The 18,104-nt window shown below is 35.2% G+C and overlaps 1 protein-coding gene across 2 annotated transcripts in view; it reads right to left on the reverse strand.

Moving 5' to 3' along the window:
• Window positions 1-18,104, reverse strand: part of PSMD1 (proteasome 26S subunit, non-ATPase 1) — an 89,848-nt gene that overhangs the window by 59,335 nt on the left and 12,409 nt on the right. For both annotated transcript variants that reach the window (XM_032400134.1, XM_032400124.1), the window contains exons 6-16: window positions 17,904-18,047; window positions 15,690-15,916; window positions 11,136-11,196; window positions 10,108-10,236; window positions 8,907-8,995; window positions 8,162-8,240; window positions 7,501-7,674; window positions 5,774-5,885; window positions 5,044-5,240; window positions 3,585-3,680; window positions 2,485-2,549 (exon numbers count right to left, since the gene is read on the reverse strand). In XM_032400134.1, the coding sequence (XP_032256025.1) occupies window positions 2,485-2,549; window positions 3,585-3,680; window positions 5,044-5,240; window positions 5,774-5,885; window positions 7,501-7,674; window positions 8,162-8,240; window positions 8,907-8,995; window positions 10,108-10,236; window positions 11,136-11,196; window positions 15,690-15,916; window positions 17,904-18,047 (1,373 nt within the window). The remainder of the gene's footprint in view (window positions 1-2,484; window positions 2,550-3,584; window positions 3,681-5,043; window positions 5,241-5,773; window positions 5,886-7,500; window positions 7,675-8,161; window positions 8,241-8,906; window positions 8,996-10,107; window positions 10,237-11,135; window positions 11,197-15,689; window positions 15,917-17,903; window positions 18,048-18,104) is intronic.

Raw genomic sequence — 18,104 nt, forward strand, 5'->3', positions numbered from 1 at the left:
ACTAAAGGCACCCCTAGAAAAATATACTTTCCAAATCAAAATTATCTAGCTCTCTGATAAGAATTAAAACAAAACAAAAAACCCTCTCTGGATGGCAATAATACACCCCCCCAACACCCCCCCCCCATCTAAACTCTAGAGCAAAACCAGTGAAAGGTTAGGGTCACAGCTTGGCTGAAATAATACACCAAAAATGGACAGGCAGAACATAGAACTATCCAACGTCTATTTTTACTTCCATTTTTCCCCCCCTCAGGAGAATGATTTTTGGACCAGAAGGATAAAAAGTAATGTTGTAAAGATTGATCAAAATGTAAAACAGGTGAGGGGCGCCCAGGTGGCGCAGCTGGTTAAGCTGCCGACTCTTGGTTTTGGCTCATGTTGTGATCTCAGGATCATGAGATCAAGCCCTGCATTGGGCTCCCCACTCTGCACGGAGTCTGCTTCAGATTCTCTCTCTCTGCCCCTCCCACTTGTGCTTTCTCTCTCAAATAAATAAACAAAATTTTTAAAAAGATGTAAAACAGGTGCAAAGACTGGCTGCCTTAAATGAGTTCAACCCTGTAAGCTAAATGAATCACCTCCCTGAAAGAGAATTTGTGGTTGTAATTATGGAACCACTGCTGACAAATTTGAGGAAAAAAACAGAAAATGGCAAAGGTACAAAAAGACTATAAGTGGCTAAATATTCTATGTTCAAAAAGAGAAAGAGGACTCAAGAAACTAAGTGTGGAGTCAATTGCAGATCTTTTTAAAAAATGTAGAATAGCTTAATGCACATAGGTTTTGTCATACCTTAGAAAAAGAATCCATGAATATCTGACACTTCTATGGATTACTAAACCCAATAATCATCACATACCCTATTTTGGAGGTATTAGACGAGTAGATCTGTGTAAATACTGTCTTCAGATTTAGTGAAGGCTCTCTAGTGTCTTTGTGAACAAGTTGAACAAATGAGGGTTAGAGGACAATACAATGAAGGAGGTTAGCATGTGGCTGAACCACCTTATTCAACAGAACTGACTGGTATAAGGAGAAACCTGATTACTATGTCATATGGGTCTGTACTTTGCTGTTTTATTCAACATTTTTATCCACAGAGGAGTAAAATATTTTACAGCCTATCTGGATAACTTCTCGATAAATGGAATAACTTCCTATCTAAGATGTTATGAGAAGTTCCTATAACCAGTTCACAATGGATGTTCAATATTTGTTGAATTATATTGTGACCTTTACAACAAAGGTTCACTCCCAGGAACCTGGGAGAAAATCTACCCCAGAGATTAAAAGGACATGAGTGAGACTCATCTAACTGACTCATCTAACACGTACCTTGGGAACTTATTTTTTTGTATAATTCCATCATAAATGAGCTACAATAATCATGTCCAAACAGAGCTAAAAGAAGTACTTTTAATTTGCCTTTGCTGGGTTTTAATATAAAGTATCTTAGCCAAAAGAAACAGTGGTACTTGAGATTGGAGATAAGCAGACAGTAAGAAGAACTCCAAGAAGTACTACTGCATCTGCTACCACTGTTAGAGTAATCACTACTATCACATGCTTAAATAACACTTAGTAGTGCCAGACGCTGTTCTAAGGGCTTTAGATCTTATCTTAATTCAGTTACTCATCCAAAAACACACTTTTTTTTTTACCCCAAGATTTATTTATTTGAGAGAGAGAGAGAGATAGAAATAGCACAAGCAGGGGAAAGGGCAGAAGGAGAGGGAGAAGGAGATTCCCTGCTGAGCAGGGAGCCCCACTCAGGACTCAATCCCAGGACCCTAGGATCATGACCTGAGTTGAAGTCAAGAGTCTGCCATTTAACTAACTGAGCCACCCAGGCACCCCAAAAACACACTTTTTAAATAGGTACTATTGTTACACCCATTTTACAGTTGAGAAATTGGAGGCTCAAAAAGGCTAACAAGCCCAAAGTCACTCCGCTTGAAGGGGCAGAGCCAGGATTCAATCCCGGCAGACTGGTTTCAGAGTATGTCCTCTTAATCACAACTATCCTATGCCAAGCGCATCTCCAAATCTCAAGTCCAAAATAATTTTCTTAAATCTGCAGATTTTTCACCCTTCTGCATTGAAACAAAGCCTATTCTCTTTTATTCTCATTAGAGAGCTTCAGGAACTCTACAACCCTATGTAAGAAACAGCATCCCATTTGAATTACCAATGTGTATGGAAAGAGGAGTACTAAACATGTTACTTGGATTTAAAAATTTAAGCAAATACACAGAATGTTATGAAAAAAATAAATAATAAAGTTGTTTTACTACTTTTCAAATAGGTTCTTGGTCTCTCAAGACACACTTGCTTCTTTTTCAGATCAACAGTACTAATCTTATTGTTAAATGGTCTTCACTCTGAACCTAGATATATCCCTCAGATATTTAGTTTCTGTTTAGTTACTATTAAAAAAAAGGGGGGGGACTATAAAGAGAAACAGAAATTAGAAATTATTACCTGAAGAGAATGAACCCAAGTGATTCTACTGCTGCCCTCCGGACATCATCATTGACATCGCTTACCTAGGAAAAATTTTAAAGGATGATTACATTATACCATGAATTCTATTACTAGAATTAACTGATACGAGAGGCTCACATCATTCAAATATAAATCAGACCTCATTAATATATTACTCTTTAATTAGAATGTCATTCCTCAATTTAGGAAAAACTCATCTGAAATACTCTATTTCAGGGCTTAGAAGCCTTTTAAGCTTGGTGAAGTTTAAGAATCAGGGCTACTTCTAAAGATTATTTCAGGTGCACTATAGCTTTTGTGGGCTACACTGAAAATCTAACCATTCCTTCAATGTTGTTTTCAAAAAAGTATGTTCTAAATTCAAGCAAAATACAAACATTTACAATTTACAACATACCACATGCTGCACTGATAAAAAATAAATTAGTAATAAATACTATGGAATGTGAGTATCTCTGGGAAGAAGATAATAATGGTTCTAAATCTTTCCTGCATGGGAAGATGATCTGAGGTTTACCTTCTCCTGGAAACAAGATGGTAGAAACCTACTAAGTTAAGACATATGTGCAATGTCCATTGTGTTACCAGGCAACATTATTGTTCATAAACTCTATCTGGATTGGGAAGACTAGGAATGGGAAAAGCCTGTTGGAAAACATGGGCACTGGCTTTCCTGTGCAAGGTATCTCTTGTAATAGAGCATGTTCCCTAGGGGTACCTGGAAGCTAAGTTCACAGGCTGTAAAAAGAAGTGGTTTTTATTGTTCACTACATTTCTCTATCCTAGGGTAGCCGCACATACTCACATGGTCTTGTCCCTTACAAATGAGGGTGCCCCTTGGAGTTGGTTTTCAGAAGTTGCCCCTGAATGATTTTAAGGACCTCTATTTGTACTGACATACTGTCATCCTGTTTTATTCCTGGTGCTTAGGTTATAGCTGATTGTGTCCAGCTAGTGAGAATCTGAACCTGAGGTCACCCGTGGTGGTCATGCAGTGTGGGTGCTGCAGCAGCCTAGACATTTAATGTCCATCTGCAAACTTTTCTTTCCACCTCTACCCAAGAAAGAGTACTTACAGCAACGTGTAGCAGGCGTCGAATAGCTTTGTTGTTACCCGAGCCACAATAAGCCATGGCTACAGTGTACATTCCAGATCGTCGAAGAATTGGGTCCTAAGAAGAATAATCTACATCAATCGACAAGTTATCATTTCAAACAGTGACTTCTACAGTCTAACTGGCACAGCTACATCCACCAGGAGAGTTGGTTTTAGGTAAGAAATGAGAAACTTAAGGAGAACGATTTTGTGGTTGGTAATTTTCTAAACGAATGTGGAAATACAGACTCTAATAAAGGAGGAATTAACTCCTTTTAATTCCCAATGCTCTACGCAATGTGCCTGCATTGCTGTACACTGACTAGGAAGTATCAACCTAAGTCCTAACTACTCTGATACTCAGCTTCCATCTATTAAACAAACAACAAAGACGCTCGCTTCTAATTCTACATTGTAACTTGCTTACTTAATTCTTGAGCACTGAGTGGAACAGATATGGCGTCTGAGAGCTGAGCAAAATAATGAGCAGTTTTATCACTTAACTATTAACAGTGGTTCTTTTTATCAGACTACACAGGACAGCATTAGCTACCACTGACTACCCACCACACAAAATACCACGGTCAAAATAAAATAGAACAAAACAAAAGGCAATGAAAAAAATTCATCCAGATAAATAAGCATAGAGACAGGCACTGGTTTTTGATGAAAAAACAATGAGATAAACTTTTTATCTTATTAAATCATTATGAAATGATTCCAAAAATATTATTTCCAAAAGAAATCAACTTGTAGTGGGTGCCTGGGTGGCTCGGTCGGTTAGGCAGCTGCCTTGGGCTCAGGTCGTGTTCCCTGGGTCCTGGGATCGAGCCCCACGTCCGGCTCCCTGCTCAGTGGAGAGCCTGCTTCTCCCTCTCTCTTTGCCTGCCTCTCTGCCTGCCTGTGCTTTCTCTCTCTGTGTCAAATAAATAAATAAAATCTTTAAAAATAAAAAAAAAGAAATCAACTTGTAAATTTTTTTTTTATTATTTATTTGAGAGAGAGCGAGTATGGGAGGGGGGAGGGTCAGAGGGAGAAGCAGACTCCCCGCTGAGCAGGGAGCTCGATGTGGGACTCGATCCTGGGACTCCAGGATCATGACCTGAGCTGAAGGCAGTTGCTTAACCAACTGAGCCACCCAGGCGCCCTCAACTTGTAAATTTCTAAAGAACTTTTCTGGATCTGCTTATCTGAAAATTACTGATCTGAAGTCTTAATTTAAAATTCTCAAATTAGTCCTGTTTACCTGTTCTAATCAGTGCTCTCCTTTCCTACATTCCACTAAGCTTTATAGATCTTGCAAGGAGTTTCATCAAGTGTAGCTAGGTGTTCTGATGGGAACAGAGATAATTTCTAATGAAAGTGTTTCTCTAAATGCTGGCGATAAACGGGGTGTGATGAAGTGCAGGGAGAAAAGGATAAATAATGTATCATCTCACCTTATCACGGCACAGAGATTCAATGAGAGCATCAGCCTCCTCCATCCTCCCATACATTACTAATGCTATGCCAACTGCAAGACCACGCAGAATCTTCTCATGTTGAGTTTCCTGTGCATAGCCGACCATGTCCTCAATAGCCTGGGCATTTTTAGAGCCCAACATAACCAAACCTAGGGCCAGGCCAGCTGCTTCACCTAGTGAGTAAAAAGTAAAACATTAAAAAATAATAATTATGTATGAAAATCAGTAAAACATATCTTATCAGAAGTGGCACTTATTATCATCAACTATCAAAACAACAATTAGCTTCTGGTGGCATTTTTTTCAAACCATCTAATAAAAAGCACATCCATATATTTATAGCTATTTTCCTTTTAAATCTTGACAGAATGCATCATCAAATCCTACAATGATTTCAAAGGAGACATAATGACATTATTCTACACTATCACCAAGCAGTACAGATAGCTCTGAGACTCAAATAGGTCACTTTAATAAATTTCTATTTGCAAAAGTCAGTTATATAGACAGATATACAGGATATATCATTTTAAAAACCTATATATAACAAAACCTATTTCTACGAATTTGACAAATAGGGCGAAATCCACTCCCCTCTATAAGTAATCTATTAGATTTTTAAGGGGCTACAAAATATAAATAGAAAATAAATATTAGTTACATTAGTTAATCCTAAAGTTTGTTGTCTCTGGAAAGAATCTCTCACCTGTCACAGCATCATCCTGATAAAGGTTTGTTTTTAGCAAATCATACACATCCTGGCGTGCAGTCCCCATGGCAGCCAAACCAAGGCCCAGACTGCCACCATGTCGAACAATCTAGGGAAAAAGCATGGGATCTGCTGATTTGGAACACTGTACTTAAAAGTCCAAGTTTTTATTCTGATTTAAAAATACATTGTGATATTAAATATGTAGAGCAATTGACCTAGTGAGAATGATCAAAGTATTTGAGAACCAGACAGCCAGTGGTAACCTCAGCAATTTCAGTTTCAAAAGAATGGTGCTTGCTGATGCAAAATAATAGCAAGTTGAGAAGTGAATGAAAGACAAGAAAATGGAGGGAGAGGGTACAGCTCTCTTTCAATAAGTTTACATGAGAAGCGGAGAAATATAGTAACTAAGAGGAAGAAGCAAGGGTCAAAGAAAGATTTTTTTTTAGGATAGGTGAGACCTGAATATGCTTATGGGATGAGGGGAAAGGAGCCTGAAGAGAGGAGAAAAGGGTATCTAATAGAACATGGTTGTAAAGAAGTGGGGAAAAAATGGGGTCAAGGGCTTTATTTCAAGTTGGTCTTTATTTCAAGAGGGACACTTTAGTAGTCATGTGTCATTTCTGAGTGCAGTCTCCTTTTATAGGTGACAGCATCCCAATCTTGCTTGGAAAATACTCCTCTCCCATTGGCTAGTCTTGGTGAGATTGCCATTTAATAAGCACCCAACTTCCCCTACCCAAAGTGGACTGTGACCCAAAACAGACCACTTGGATGCTCTTTCTCTGAAATTATAATCTTTTTACAGTGAAATGACCCAAAACCATTTCAAGTTCATTCATCCTGACAGTAGGGCCTAGAGAGACAATTCCATTAGTTCCTGTTATCTAGATCCCTAGAACTGCCCTGGTTCTTAACTTTTGCGAGAATTGGTTTATCCGCTTTTCCTTTAATTATATAAGCTACTTCCAATAAACTCTTTAAGTCGATCAGTGGAAGTTTCTATTGCTGGCAACCAAAGACCTTTGTTTGATAAGAAAATTTTTACCCAAGACCAGAGGAAATGAGGCAAAAATATAAATAAATGTACATAATATTTGTGGATGAGGAGCTCATTAGCTAAGACAGATGATCCCACTGGCCTCAATCTTTTCACTGAAATAGAAGGACAAAGTTGTCTGGCTTACTTAGCTACTCTCCTAATAGCCTTCTAAAAAAGAGTCTAACATAAAAGCTAAAGTCTAAAATCCTATTTCAAGGTTCCATAAAGTAAGAGCAATCTGCTTAATAAGTTTTTCCAAAAGAATTACATTTAAAAATTATAAAATAGCAAATAACCAAGAATTCTGGTTCCTTTGAGTTATGCATTTCTTTGGGACTTAGTTTCCTATAAAATAACAAAATTAGACTAAATGATCATTAAGGTCACTTATAGTTATAACATTTCAAGACTCTTAAGTGTGGAAATACAACAATACATATTTTACAAATATATGGTACTTTATTTTGCTTGTCACATACAAGGTTTAAAGGACTGAGAAGCACAATTTTAGTTTATAGAGAAGGAAAAAAATTATCTTAAAAAATAATTCTTTAAGAATAGTTCTATTTTTGGAATTTCAAAATCCTACAAAATTTCTATTCATTAAAATAATTTGGCAAATATAGTGTTTTCCTGGACTCTTAAGTAACAGAAATTAGTTTTTCATTCAAATACTTACATCATTGCTGGCATTCTTAAGCTGGTTAAGCAGATAGTCAATTATATCTCCACCATGATTGGCATGAATGAGACCTAAGGCATAGAGACCTCCACCTTCCTGATAGGCTGATCCAGGAGAGGTGTCCTTGGGAAGATATGTTGCCATTAACTGTAAAGCTTCCTTCTCATGACCCTGTAAATTTGAACCACAACAGAGGTGTAAGAGAAAGTGAGAGAAAAAATATATATTTCCTAAGACTACTGTCTTCTCTCCAGAAAATTCACTTTCTAAAAGAGGAGGAAGTGGATCTCTTCTCTCCCCTAGACAACTTTGTAACTCAAATGAGAGGAGAATTTTAAAAGATCCAATCACATCCTTGTTAGAAACAAATGCTTCAATTTTTCCCATTTTATAACATTTCTCCAAATTCATCTTAGACCATGCAAATAACTTATTTCAATTCATCCTTTGAGAAATGTCTTAGTCTTCATAGGAAAAGGATTTCCACCTTTTATTAAAACCAAACACATAGGTATTTTATTTTTTTATTTACTTTATTCTTTCCTATAAGAGGACTGATCCGATTTAACAAAATGTACTTGTGAAAGAATTACAGTAAACTCTTTATCTTTTTAACTCCAAAAAATTGCTTCTGTTCATACTGATCAGTATATATTACCTTATGAATTACACCCAGACTGGCTGTAGCTGTAAATTTTGCCCAGTTAGTGGCCCTGGCCAACCATTCCAAGTTATCTCTGTAAGAAAAGAAAATTCAGCAATACTACTGAAATGAATTCCATAAAGCTTTTTATAACACTAAAGTCAAAGCATTAAAATTTTACCTTCAACTATTACAAATCATTTTACTTTATGGAGCTCAAGTTACTGCTGATTCTAGTTTACCTCCTAAGTTCTTAGTCTTCTGAAGACTTTAAAAAAAATGCATGATATGTAATTTCATTATGAACAAAAGTAGAATTATATTAATATATTTCATGCAAAAGCATATATTCAAGCCAACTAATAAAGGGAATTAATTTTACCTTAAAACAAGCAGACATATGCAATAAAAAATGTATAGGGGCACTGGGTGGCTCAGTCAGTTGAGTGACTCTTGATTTCGGCTCAGGTCATGACCTCAGGGTTGTGGGATTGAGCCCCAAGTTGGGCTCTGTGCTCAGCAGGGAGTCTGTTTGGGATTCCCTCTCTCCCCCCTCTTGTGCACGCATGCGCGTGCGCTCTCTCTAAAATAATAAGTAAATGCATCTTTGGAAAAAAGATGTATAAAATAACAAAAACAGAATTTAAAATTCAGGACAAGCAGGCAAAGGAAGCTCTCAACATCCATGTAACCATGTCAACAGAGTCCCTATTAAAGATGATTTTAAACCAAAGTGGAAACCTTGTTCAAGTATATTTACCTAAGAAACTGGTCACTGGTAGTCCCACAGTGCATAAAAGAGTTTGCTATAACGGTTGCTGTATGACATACAGAATTCCGTACTGCATCCTACAAAAACAAATAATTTTTATCATGACAAAGTATTTACACATATGCAAGGCTGCATATAGACATACAATCAGAGGCCCTGTTTTGTAAAGAAAATATTAATAAACTGAACTGACGATATTTAAACCATGAATCTTGGGTATTTCTTTATAAAGATTAAATAGGTAGTTTATAAAAACAATCAAATCAGAGTCTTATCTGTGGTCTTGAGATCAGTAGATTTTAGGCAGAAGTTCAGGTAGTAGATTTTCTATTTTTGAATAGTTTAATTTGCCATTTCTCTTCAGTGTTTTGTCTACGGTCTCTAAGGTATTAGGGTAACCTGAAGAGCAGAGTCCCACCTCTTCTTGCTCTGCACCTCTGGCAGTCACCAAAGTGATTTTAATTTTAATGAAACTATATTATAAAGATTAGCTTCAAATAATTGTTATAAATACACATTGTGTAATTCTGTGTCCATTTGCCATTTGTAATTATTAGAAGTTTGAGAAGTACGATTACATGTTTCAGTCAATGAATGATGTAGTAATGAAATAATACATAGCTATAAAAGAATAAATGACTGTCAAAGGGTACTGGGTAGTTAAGGCAGGAAAATGAAGATTTTTTATACTATGAATCTTTTCATATTAAAACATTTTTTGAACCAGATAAATATATTATTTGGTCAGAGATTAAAATTAATACTAGTAATTGTTAGGATCAATATCTCAGCAAAGGTTATACAATATCAACGTAAGAACCTCTGCACTCAAGGAATTTGCAGTTCAATGGGAAAAAAGACATATAAACTATATTAATGTTCTGATCATGCCATTTGTCCAAGCGCTACATATATATATATATATTAAAATAAAAAGCTAACTAAAAAATGAAAATAAAACAAAACACCACTAAACTTCCCAATGAAGGTGAACACAAAAACAGGACCTCAATCAGTATTAATTCCCTTTCTTCTCAACAAGTTCTTCCTTTGTTATTTTTTTTTAAAGTTATTTTCTTGATCAAAATAAAATGCAACAAAGTATTCAATAAGAAATAAGTATTTGTATTAATATTCCACAAAGAAATAAATACAAAAAGAAAGCCTCCCTTATAGATGACTTTCCTACCTTTGTGTTTTTTAGAATCATGAGATCTGTGTTATTGTTTCGTATTAAAAACTGTAGATGTAACTCAATAGCCATTTCACCACTTAAAATTTTAATCATTTTCAAAGTCTGGTCCTTGGGCTCTGGACTCTGCCAAAATAAATAAACAAACAAGAATGAAAATTCATATATTACTGAAATCCACTAAGCCAACTGTATTTTAACAGCCCTAGACCAGTGAAATTCAGTCCATACACAAAGCAAAACTTGTATTTTAATAGTAGGATCTAGAAAACTCATGTATCATTTATTTGAGAGAAAGAATGATTTATTTCTTTAATAGCTACCATTGAGATATGATACCAGTTTAATGGAAGAATGCAATTCATTCTGAATAAGCTTCCAATGTAAAATATTTTAATATTAAAAAAAACCCCAAAATATAAAATAACTGATTACTGATGATATGCAAGGAAAACTCTTTTATACAGAACCAACTCATAGTTAAGGTGAGAAACTCCCTACTCGAAACTAGAAAATCAAAAGCACATTTAATCAACACATATATATGATCTCATGAACTAACAAGCCATCCAAGTAAAGAACAGTTGAAGTTTATAGGCCTGAGTATCAAAAATCAAAAGTCTTGCAGGAGGAAACACTTATATCCCACAGACTACTGTTCTAATACTTACCCCAGTCTTCCATTCACCATGAATATTAAAAACAACAAACTAAAGTGCCCCCCCCATAAGTTGCCGTTTTATTTGTTAGAGGCCATACTTTTTTCTCACCCTGTGACAAGTAATTCAGTTATTCTAGATAGAGTTCAATCTTTTGTAAGCATCTGAAGATTTGATTTCTTCTAAGTTAAATGCTTTCTAGGGTCAATCCTTAAAATTTTACTTTTTTACAGAAGATCTATTTTTATAAAATGACTCTGGTATTAAACCTCTATAAAGGCAAATATATAACACTATAAATTAACTTACAATATACTGTGGGAATATATGTTAAATGATAACCTCAACTTCAAAAAACACACTTACCACTTCCGGCGTCTTTCCTACAAGTACACTACCTGTCTTTTCTTCTGTTTCCATTGACTCACTGAAATGAAGAGAACCAACAGTTACTAATCTGATAAATCTTTTCTGAATAGTACGTATGGGTGACTTGTTATCAAAATGAAGGTCTGAATCATGTTCAAATTAAATATTTTGCAAGGAAAAAATATTTAATTACTTAAGTATCTCCCTTAAGAAACACACAAGATTCTATTAAGATGGAGGCAGCCCACTGATTTAATTTCTTCTAAATAAATTCATAAAACCACACAAAGCAACTAACCAGGTTAGCATGGACAACAAATACAACAAAACCAGTTGAGAAAGCAGCCCCCAAACTCCCAAAACACAGTCAGGTAGAGATACACTGTCACCAGCTACACCAGTTTGAAGTGAAGCAGTTGGGGCCCCAACAGCTCTTAAAACCAACACTCCCTTCTAGTCAAAGCACTTTACTGAGGAGAAGATGCTGGCACAGAATCCAAATTAATATGGCAGAAACAAAGGAAAAAGAAAGCCCAAATAAAAGTGAGAAAGTAAACGAAGTTAGGAGGTCTCAGATCATAAGTCACCATTTTGTTTCAAACTCGATAACACAAGAGGAAGATCTAGAGAGCAGTGAAATTAGAAAAACTATCCTAAATAAGCTTCCTTGCAAAAATTTAGGAAAACTAATTTCAGTAAACATAAGCACAGACAAGGATCAAAGTAAAATTCCATACGATAACAGAAGAGAAAAATTATGGGGCGCCTGAGCGGCTTAGTCAGTTAAGCGTCCGACTCGATTTTCGGCTCAGGTCATGATCTCAGGGTCGTGAGATCGAGCCCCATGTCAGGCTCTGTGCTGAGTGTGGAGCTTGCTTAGGATTCTCTCTTTCCCTCTCCCTCTGCCCCTCCCCAGCCCCACCACCCTGCTCATGTTCTCTCTCTCTAAAAAAAAAAGAAAGATTATTTCAAAAGAGGTAAAAAACATTAAGAAAATGACATAAGATAGAAAAGAATAAAACATATCAGAATTAGGAAACTCAGAAATGAAATAATCAAACTAAGGAAAAATTAGAAATGAAGAAAAATAATAATTTCAGAAGATTAACTCAGAGGGGCAAATAAACACAACACGAACAAAGGACAAGGAAAGAAAGAAAAATTTTAAATTAAGAAATAAACTAAATGTTATCCCCCAAGATCAGGAATGAAGGGTGTTCACTCTAAGGTCTACTGAATAACATTGGAAATCCTAGCCAATGCAGAAAAACAAAGGGGGGAAAAGGCATGAAAGTTATAAAGGAAGAAGTAAAATTGTTTCTATTCAGATGATGTGATTCCTATGTAGAAAATTCTATAGAAGGATCTATAAAAAAAACTTACTAGACCTAATAAGTGATTTAAAGCAAGGTTGTGGGATTCAACATTAATATAAAAAAAATCAATCGTATTTCTACATATTGGCAACAATTAGAAATTGAAATTTAACATACCACTTACAATACATCAAAAAATATACCTAGGAATGAATTTAAGAAAAAAATGTACAAAATCTCTGAACTAAAATCTATAGAATACTGCTGAGAAAAATTAAAGAAAATCTAAATAAATGAAGAACAATACTATGCTTATGGATTATAAAACCAATATTGTTAAGGGTTTCAATTTGTTCCAAATTGAAGAGATTCAACACAATCCCAATCAGAATCCTCCCAGATTTACAGAAATGCAAGAGACCCAAAACAATCTTGGCAGTGAGAGGGAGAGGAGGAGAGGAGGGAGGTCAAAACTTTAGGTCTTCCATTGACTTAATTTCAAGACTATAAACTTTAGTAATAAAGATACTGTGGTTCTGGTATAAGGAAAGACAGATAAATAGAAAAGAACAGAGAAATCTATCAACATATCACATGTCAAAGGCCCCAAGGCAATTCAATAGGGAAAGGACAGTCTTTTCAACAAATGGTAATGGAACTACTAAACATCCATGTATTTAAACAAACTCTACTCCTACTTCACACCACATACAAAGGGTTAAGCTGAGCTACACCACATACCTAAACATAAAACCTAAAACTATATAGCTTCTAGAAAAAAGTGTGGCAGAATATCTTTACAACCATGAGGTTGGCAAAGAATTTCTTAGATTGGGATACATAATGGAAAACTGGATTATCAAAAATAAAAACTTTCATTCATCAAAAAATACCACCAATAAAATGAAAAGATAAGCCAAAGACTGGGAGAAAATATTAACAATATATCTGACAAATTCCTTTATTAAAATTATAACAAAACATGGGCACCTGGGTGGCTCAGTCGGTTAAATGTCTGCCTTAAAACATTTCCAGTTTTTTGTACTTTTATTAAAACTAAATATACATTTATTTTAGGCTAATACAGTATTAGGTTTTATTTTCCTGTTTTTTCTTACATACTTAGACCACTTATTAAAAATATTTAAATGTGTCTTTGTTATGGGGCGCCTGGGTGGCTCAGTTAAGTGTCCAACTCTTCACTTCAGTTCAGGTCATGACCTCAGGGTCCTTGGATTGAGCCCTACATTGGGCTCCCTGCTCAGCAGGGAAGTCTGCTTCTTCCTCTGGCTTGGGCTCTTTCTCGCAGGGAGCCCACTTCTCCCTCTGGTTTGTGCTCTCTCTCTCTCTTGCTCACTCTCTCTCTCAATAAATCTTTAAAGAAAATTGTAACAAAACATCAGTTTTACCACCAGAATGAGTAATATTAAAGAAACTGATAACATCTAATGGTGGCAGACAAACAAATGGAATGCTAACACATTTCTGCTGGGAGGGTAAACCATTGGAAAATAGTCTGGCAGATTCCTACCAAATTAAACATATATACCCTGTGACCTAGCTATTCTAATCCTATGTATTTACCCAAGAGAAATGAAAACATCTGTCCCCAAAAAGACTTGTACAGGAATGTTCCTAATAGTCCTGTTCTGAAACAACCCAAATGTCCATCAATGTAAGAATGAATAAACAAACTAGTATATTCATACAATGAAATGCTGCTCAATAATGAAAAAGAGTAAGTTATTGATTCACCCAAAAAACAGATACACATCACAAACATGTTGAGCGAAAGAAGCAGAAACAAAAGAATACACACTATATGATACATTTTTATGAAGTTCAAGAACTGGCAAAACTAATCTATGTTGATAGAAATCAAACCAGTGGTTGCCTCAGGGGCAAGGGGTTGACCTCAAAGGGCAGAGAGGAAGTTTCTGGGATGATAATAGAGGTGATGGTTATATGGGTGTTTATTTGGTCAGAACTCATTGAACTGTATCATCAGGATATGTGCATTTTATAGTATTTACATTATTATTCCATTAAAAGAAAGAACTGAAGAGCTGAAAAGGACTAAAAGAAAGTGAGAAATACAGAAGAACAGAAGACAGGCAAAGAAAATCTAACTTACATATAACAATAGGCCCCCAAAAAGAAAAATAAAAGGAAGAAAACAAAAACTAAAAACTAAAATTCAAGAAAACCTTACTGAGGCACGACTATTTCTGGTGTTTTTGAGGACAAGTTAGAAGGCCAGTGAAATCTGAAAGTAGTAAGTAAGGAAGAAAGCAGCAAGAGATGAGTTGAGGGGTATGGAGAGGACAGATCATGTATAACCTTGCAGGCCATGCTCGAGACTTAGAATTTTATATGACATGTGTTTGTAAAGTATTGGAGGCTGAGAGGGTAGTGACATTTAGGTTTCAGAAAAATAACTCTCACTGCTGTGTAAACAACTTTAAAAGGAAAAAGGTGGCATAACAGACACTTTTTTTTTTGAGAGAGAGACAGAATCTTAAGCAGGCTCCATGCCCAGCGTGGAACCCAACATGGGGCTCAATCTCACGACTCTGAGATCATGACCTGAACCGAAGTGAAGAGTTGGACACTTGAGTCACCCAGGCACCCCATAACAAAGACACATTTAAATATTTTTAATAAGTGGTCTAAATATGTAAGAAAAACCAGGAAAATAAAAACTAATACTGTATTAGCCTAAAATAAATGTATATTTAGTTTTAATAAAAGTACAAAAAGCTGGAAATGTTTTTTACTTTCCAAATATCTAAAATCCAGCCCACCTAACCCATCTAAGATTTTTTTTAAAAGTAGGCTCCACGCTGGGTGTGGAGCCCAATGCAGGGCTTGAACTCATGACCCTGAGATCAAGACCTAAGCTGAGATCAGGAATCAGATGCTTAACCAACTAGACACCAAGGCACCCCACCCATCTGAAATTTTTAATTTACTTGGTTAGACAGCATATATGCAATTGGCCCTCCCTATCAATCACTTCCATTTCTTTCTAGAAAGGTCCCTTTCTTTGGTTTTCTTTAATGTGCCCAGCAAAGTGCAAAACAGCAGAGCAATAGCCTTAGTAAGACTTTACAACTAAGAAAGCTAATTCTGAAATTAATTCTTAGACTATGTGATCTATGAGAATATTCCACCTATTTGCAAAATGAAATAAAGATTGTTCAATTAGTTCTGATGCAGAAAAAGATACTTATACCTGTCTTTCTCTGATCCTGGAACAGTACCCGTATTGGTGGATCCAGGCACAGAAGCAATAGGGGTGCCAACAGTTCGAAGATTCTGGATTACAGATGACAAAAACTGCTGGCTAGCACTTTCATACAAATCAAAACAAATCTGATAAGCCATCAGGAGGTTGTCTTCCTTTACCAGTTTTTCTAAGATATCACTCACAGCCTGAGGATCATCTAAGAAAATTAAGCACTGAAATGCAGATAAAGAACAATTACATAATAATTGAAAACTGTGTCTACAAAGTACTTAGCGACAAACAGTTAATAATATAGGAAACCTTAAAATATAAGCACAGGCAAACTGGGGCAGATGAACTGTTCTAGCACTCCATTTCTTTCTTTTAAAAAAAAAATAATTTAAAATTTTAATTCCAGTTCTAGCACTCCATTTCTGATCCTGGCACTAGACAAAGTCTTCCTGAAAATGGCATCTGATTGTGCCTGGCAATTACTAGTACTCAATAACGGTAGGTGAGTGAATCTTGGCTTCTTCAAATCTTATCTGTATTTTATTATCCAGTGCTCCTTAATTTGAATTTTCTGCTTAACCATAAATTATAGGAGTCATTCATTCATTTAACACACATTGTATCATGCTGGGCCAGGATAAAAGGCACTAAAATGACCATTTTGACGTATTTCTCTTATCACTCTTACGATCTGTCATATGTTTTAACAAAACTATCCAATAAATTCAGGATTTTTATTTTTTAGGAATTCAATTTAAATTTTGTTTCCTTGAAGTAGCAAATAGCTAATTTCAAAATGAACACATTAATCAAAGTTATTACACATTAAGAATAGGAAATAATGAAAACAAATGACCAATAATAGGGGAATTGTTAAGTAAGGCAAAGTACATCCACTAAATGACTACCGCACAGTCAAGAAAGAGTTGGAACAAGAGTTTGTGAAGACTTAGAACATGGAAAAATGCTAAAATTGGAAGGACGTATATAACTGATACTGTTTGCCTCCAGAGAAAGGAACTTAGGAGTCAAAGGAAAGAGTGGAAAGACTTTTTTCATTGTATACCCTTTGGTTCTTTTTAAATTTTGAATCACGAGAATGTACTATTACCTATTCAATAAAATATATATTTTAAAATGTAAAAGTTAAGTTTTGAAGGGACAAAAAATAAAACAGCTAAAAAGAAATAAAATTGCCTCTGAGGAATAAAACTGAAATACACAGGTGAGCAGAGGACTACTGTTTTTCATATAAGTTTTAAAACACAACAATTAAAAAAAAAAACTATTAAAAACTATTTAGAATATTTAGAAGCAAACAAAACTCCAAAAAGCTATATAGAGAAAAGTGAAAAGAAATAAACTAAAATGTTGACTTTGGGGGATATAAATGACTTTTCTTCCAGCCTTTTCTATGTTTCAAACTTGCTTCAAAAAGCATTTAAAAAAGGATGCATTACTCTAAATTTTAATTTTAAAAATGTGTAGAGGATGAAAATACATGAGAACACATTACAGTGAAAAAGTAAAACCTATGATACAATGCTATGCTCTAAGCAGAATACAAAAATTTATACAGTACGATAATTGTTAAAAAGCAAACTTACACACTTCCAGTCAATAAAATACAATGTAGCCATTAAAAAGACCTGCTAATAAATGAAAGAAAAACACCTATGCATTATCTTTGAGAAAAGACCTGGGGAAAGGGAAAGATACACTTTGCATTTTCTGGACCATCTTAATTTTTTAAAAATGTGCAAGCAAATTCACACATGAAAAGAGATAAAATATACCCAAATGTTTTGCTTCTGTTTGGGTAATAAAACCAAAGATCATTTTTACACCTGAAATTCTTTTTAGAATGACACAACATATGTACTGTTGTTATCTCTTCTTCTACCTTTTTTTTTTTTTTTTTAACCTAGTTTCCAAAATTTCTTTAAATGTTTGGAATACTTTCAAAATGTAGAAAGAATACACAGGATGCATTATAACAAAAGTTTTTTAGGTTTATAAGATTGTTTCTTACCAGTAAAAAAGAACGTAAGTGTACACCTTAATCGTCACAGGCTGTTGTGAAGATCAACTGAGATACATGTATGAAACCATCAGAGTAACAATAATGTAATGTAATATAATGCATGGCCCAGCAGTGCAGCATGAAGTAGTGTGATGTAAGGTAAGATAACAATGTAATAGAAGTACCTGACAAACATTGATGAAATCGGGTTTCTCCAAATTCATGTAGATTTTAACTAGAACCCTTAGTACCTTATTCCGAAACTGTTTATTCTGCATTAAAGACATGCAGAGCTTGAGGCTATAAGCTAGCATTCCTGGGACATCATTCTGAAAGAGATAATTTCAAGATACATCATTATCTATCTGGTTACTGAAGCACTGCGT

This window comes from Phoca vitulina, unplaced genomic scaffold (genome assembly GCF_004348235.1).
Source record: "Phoca vitulina isolate PV1807 unplaced genomic scaffold, GSC_HSeal_1.0 scaffold1, whole genome shotgun sequence".
NCBI classification, from domain to species: Eukaryota; Metazoa; Chordata; class Mammalia; order Carnivora; family Phocidae; genus Phoca; species Phoca vitulina.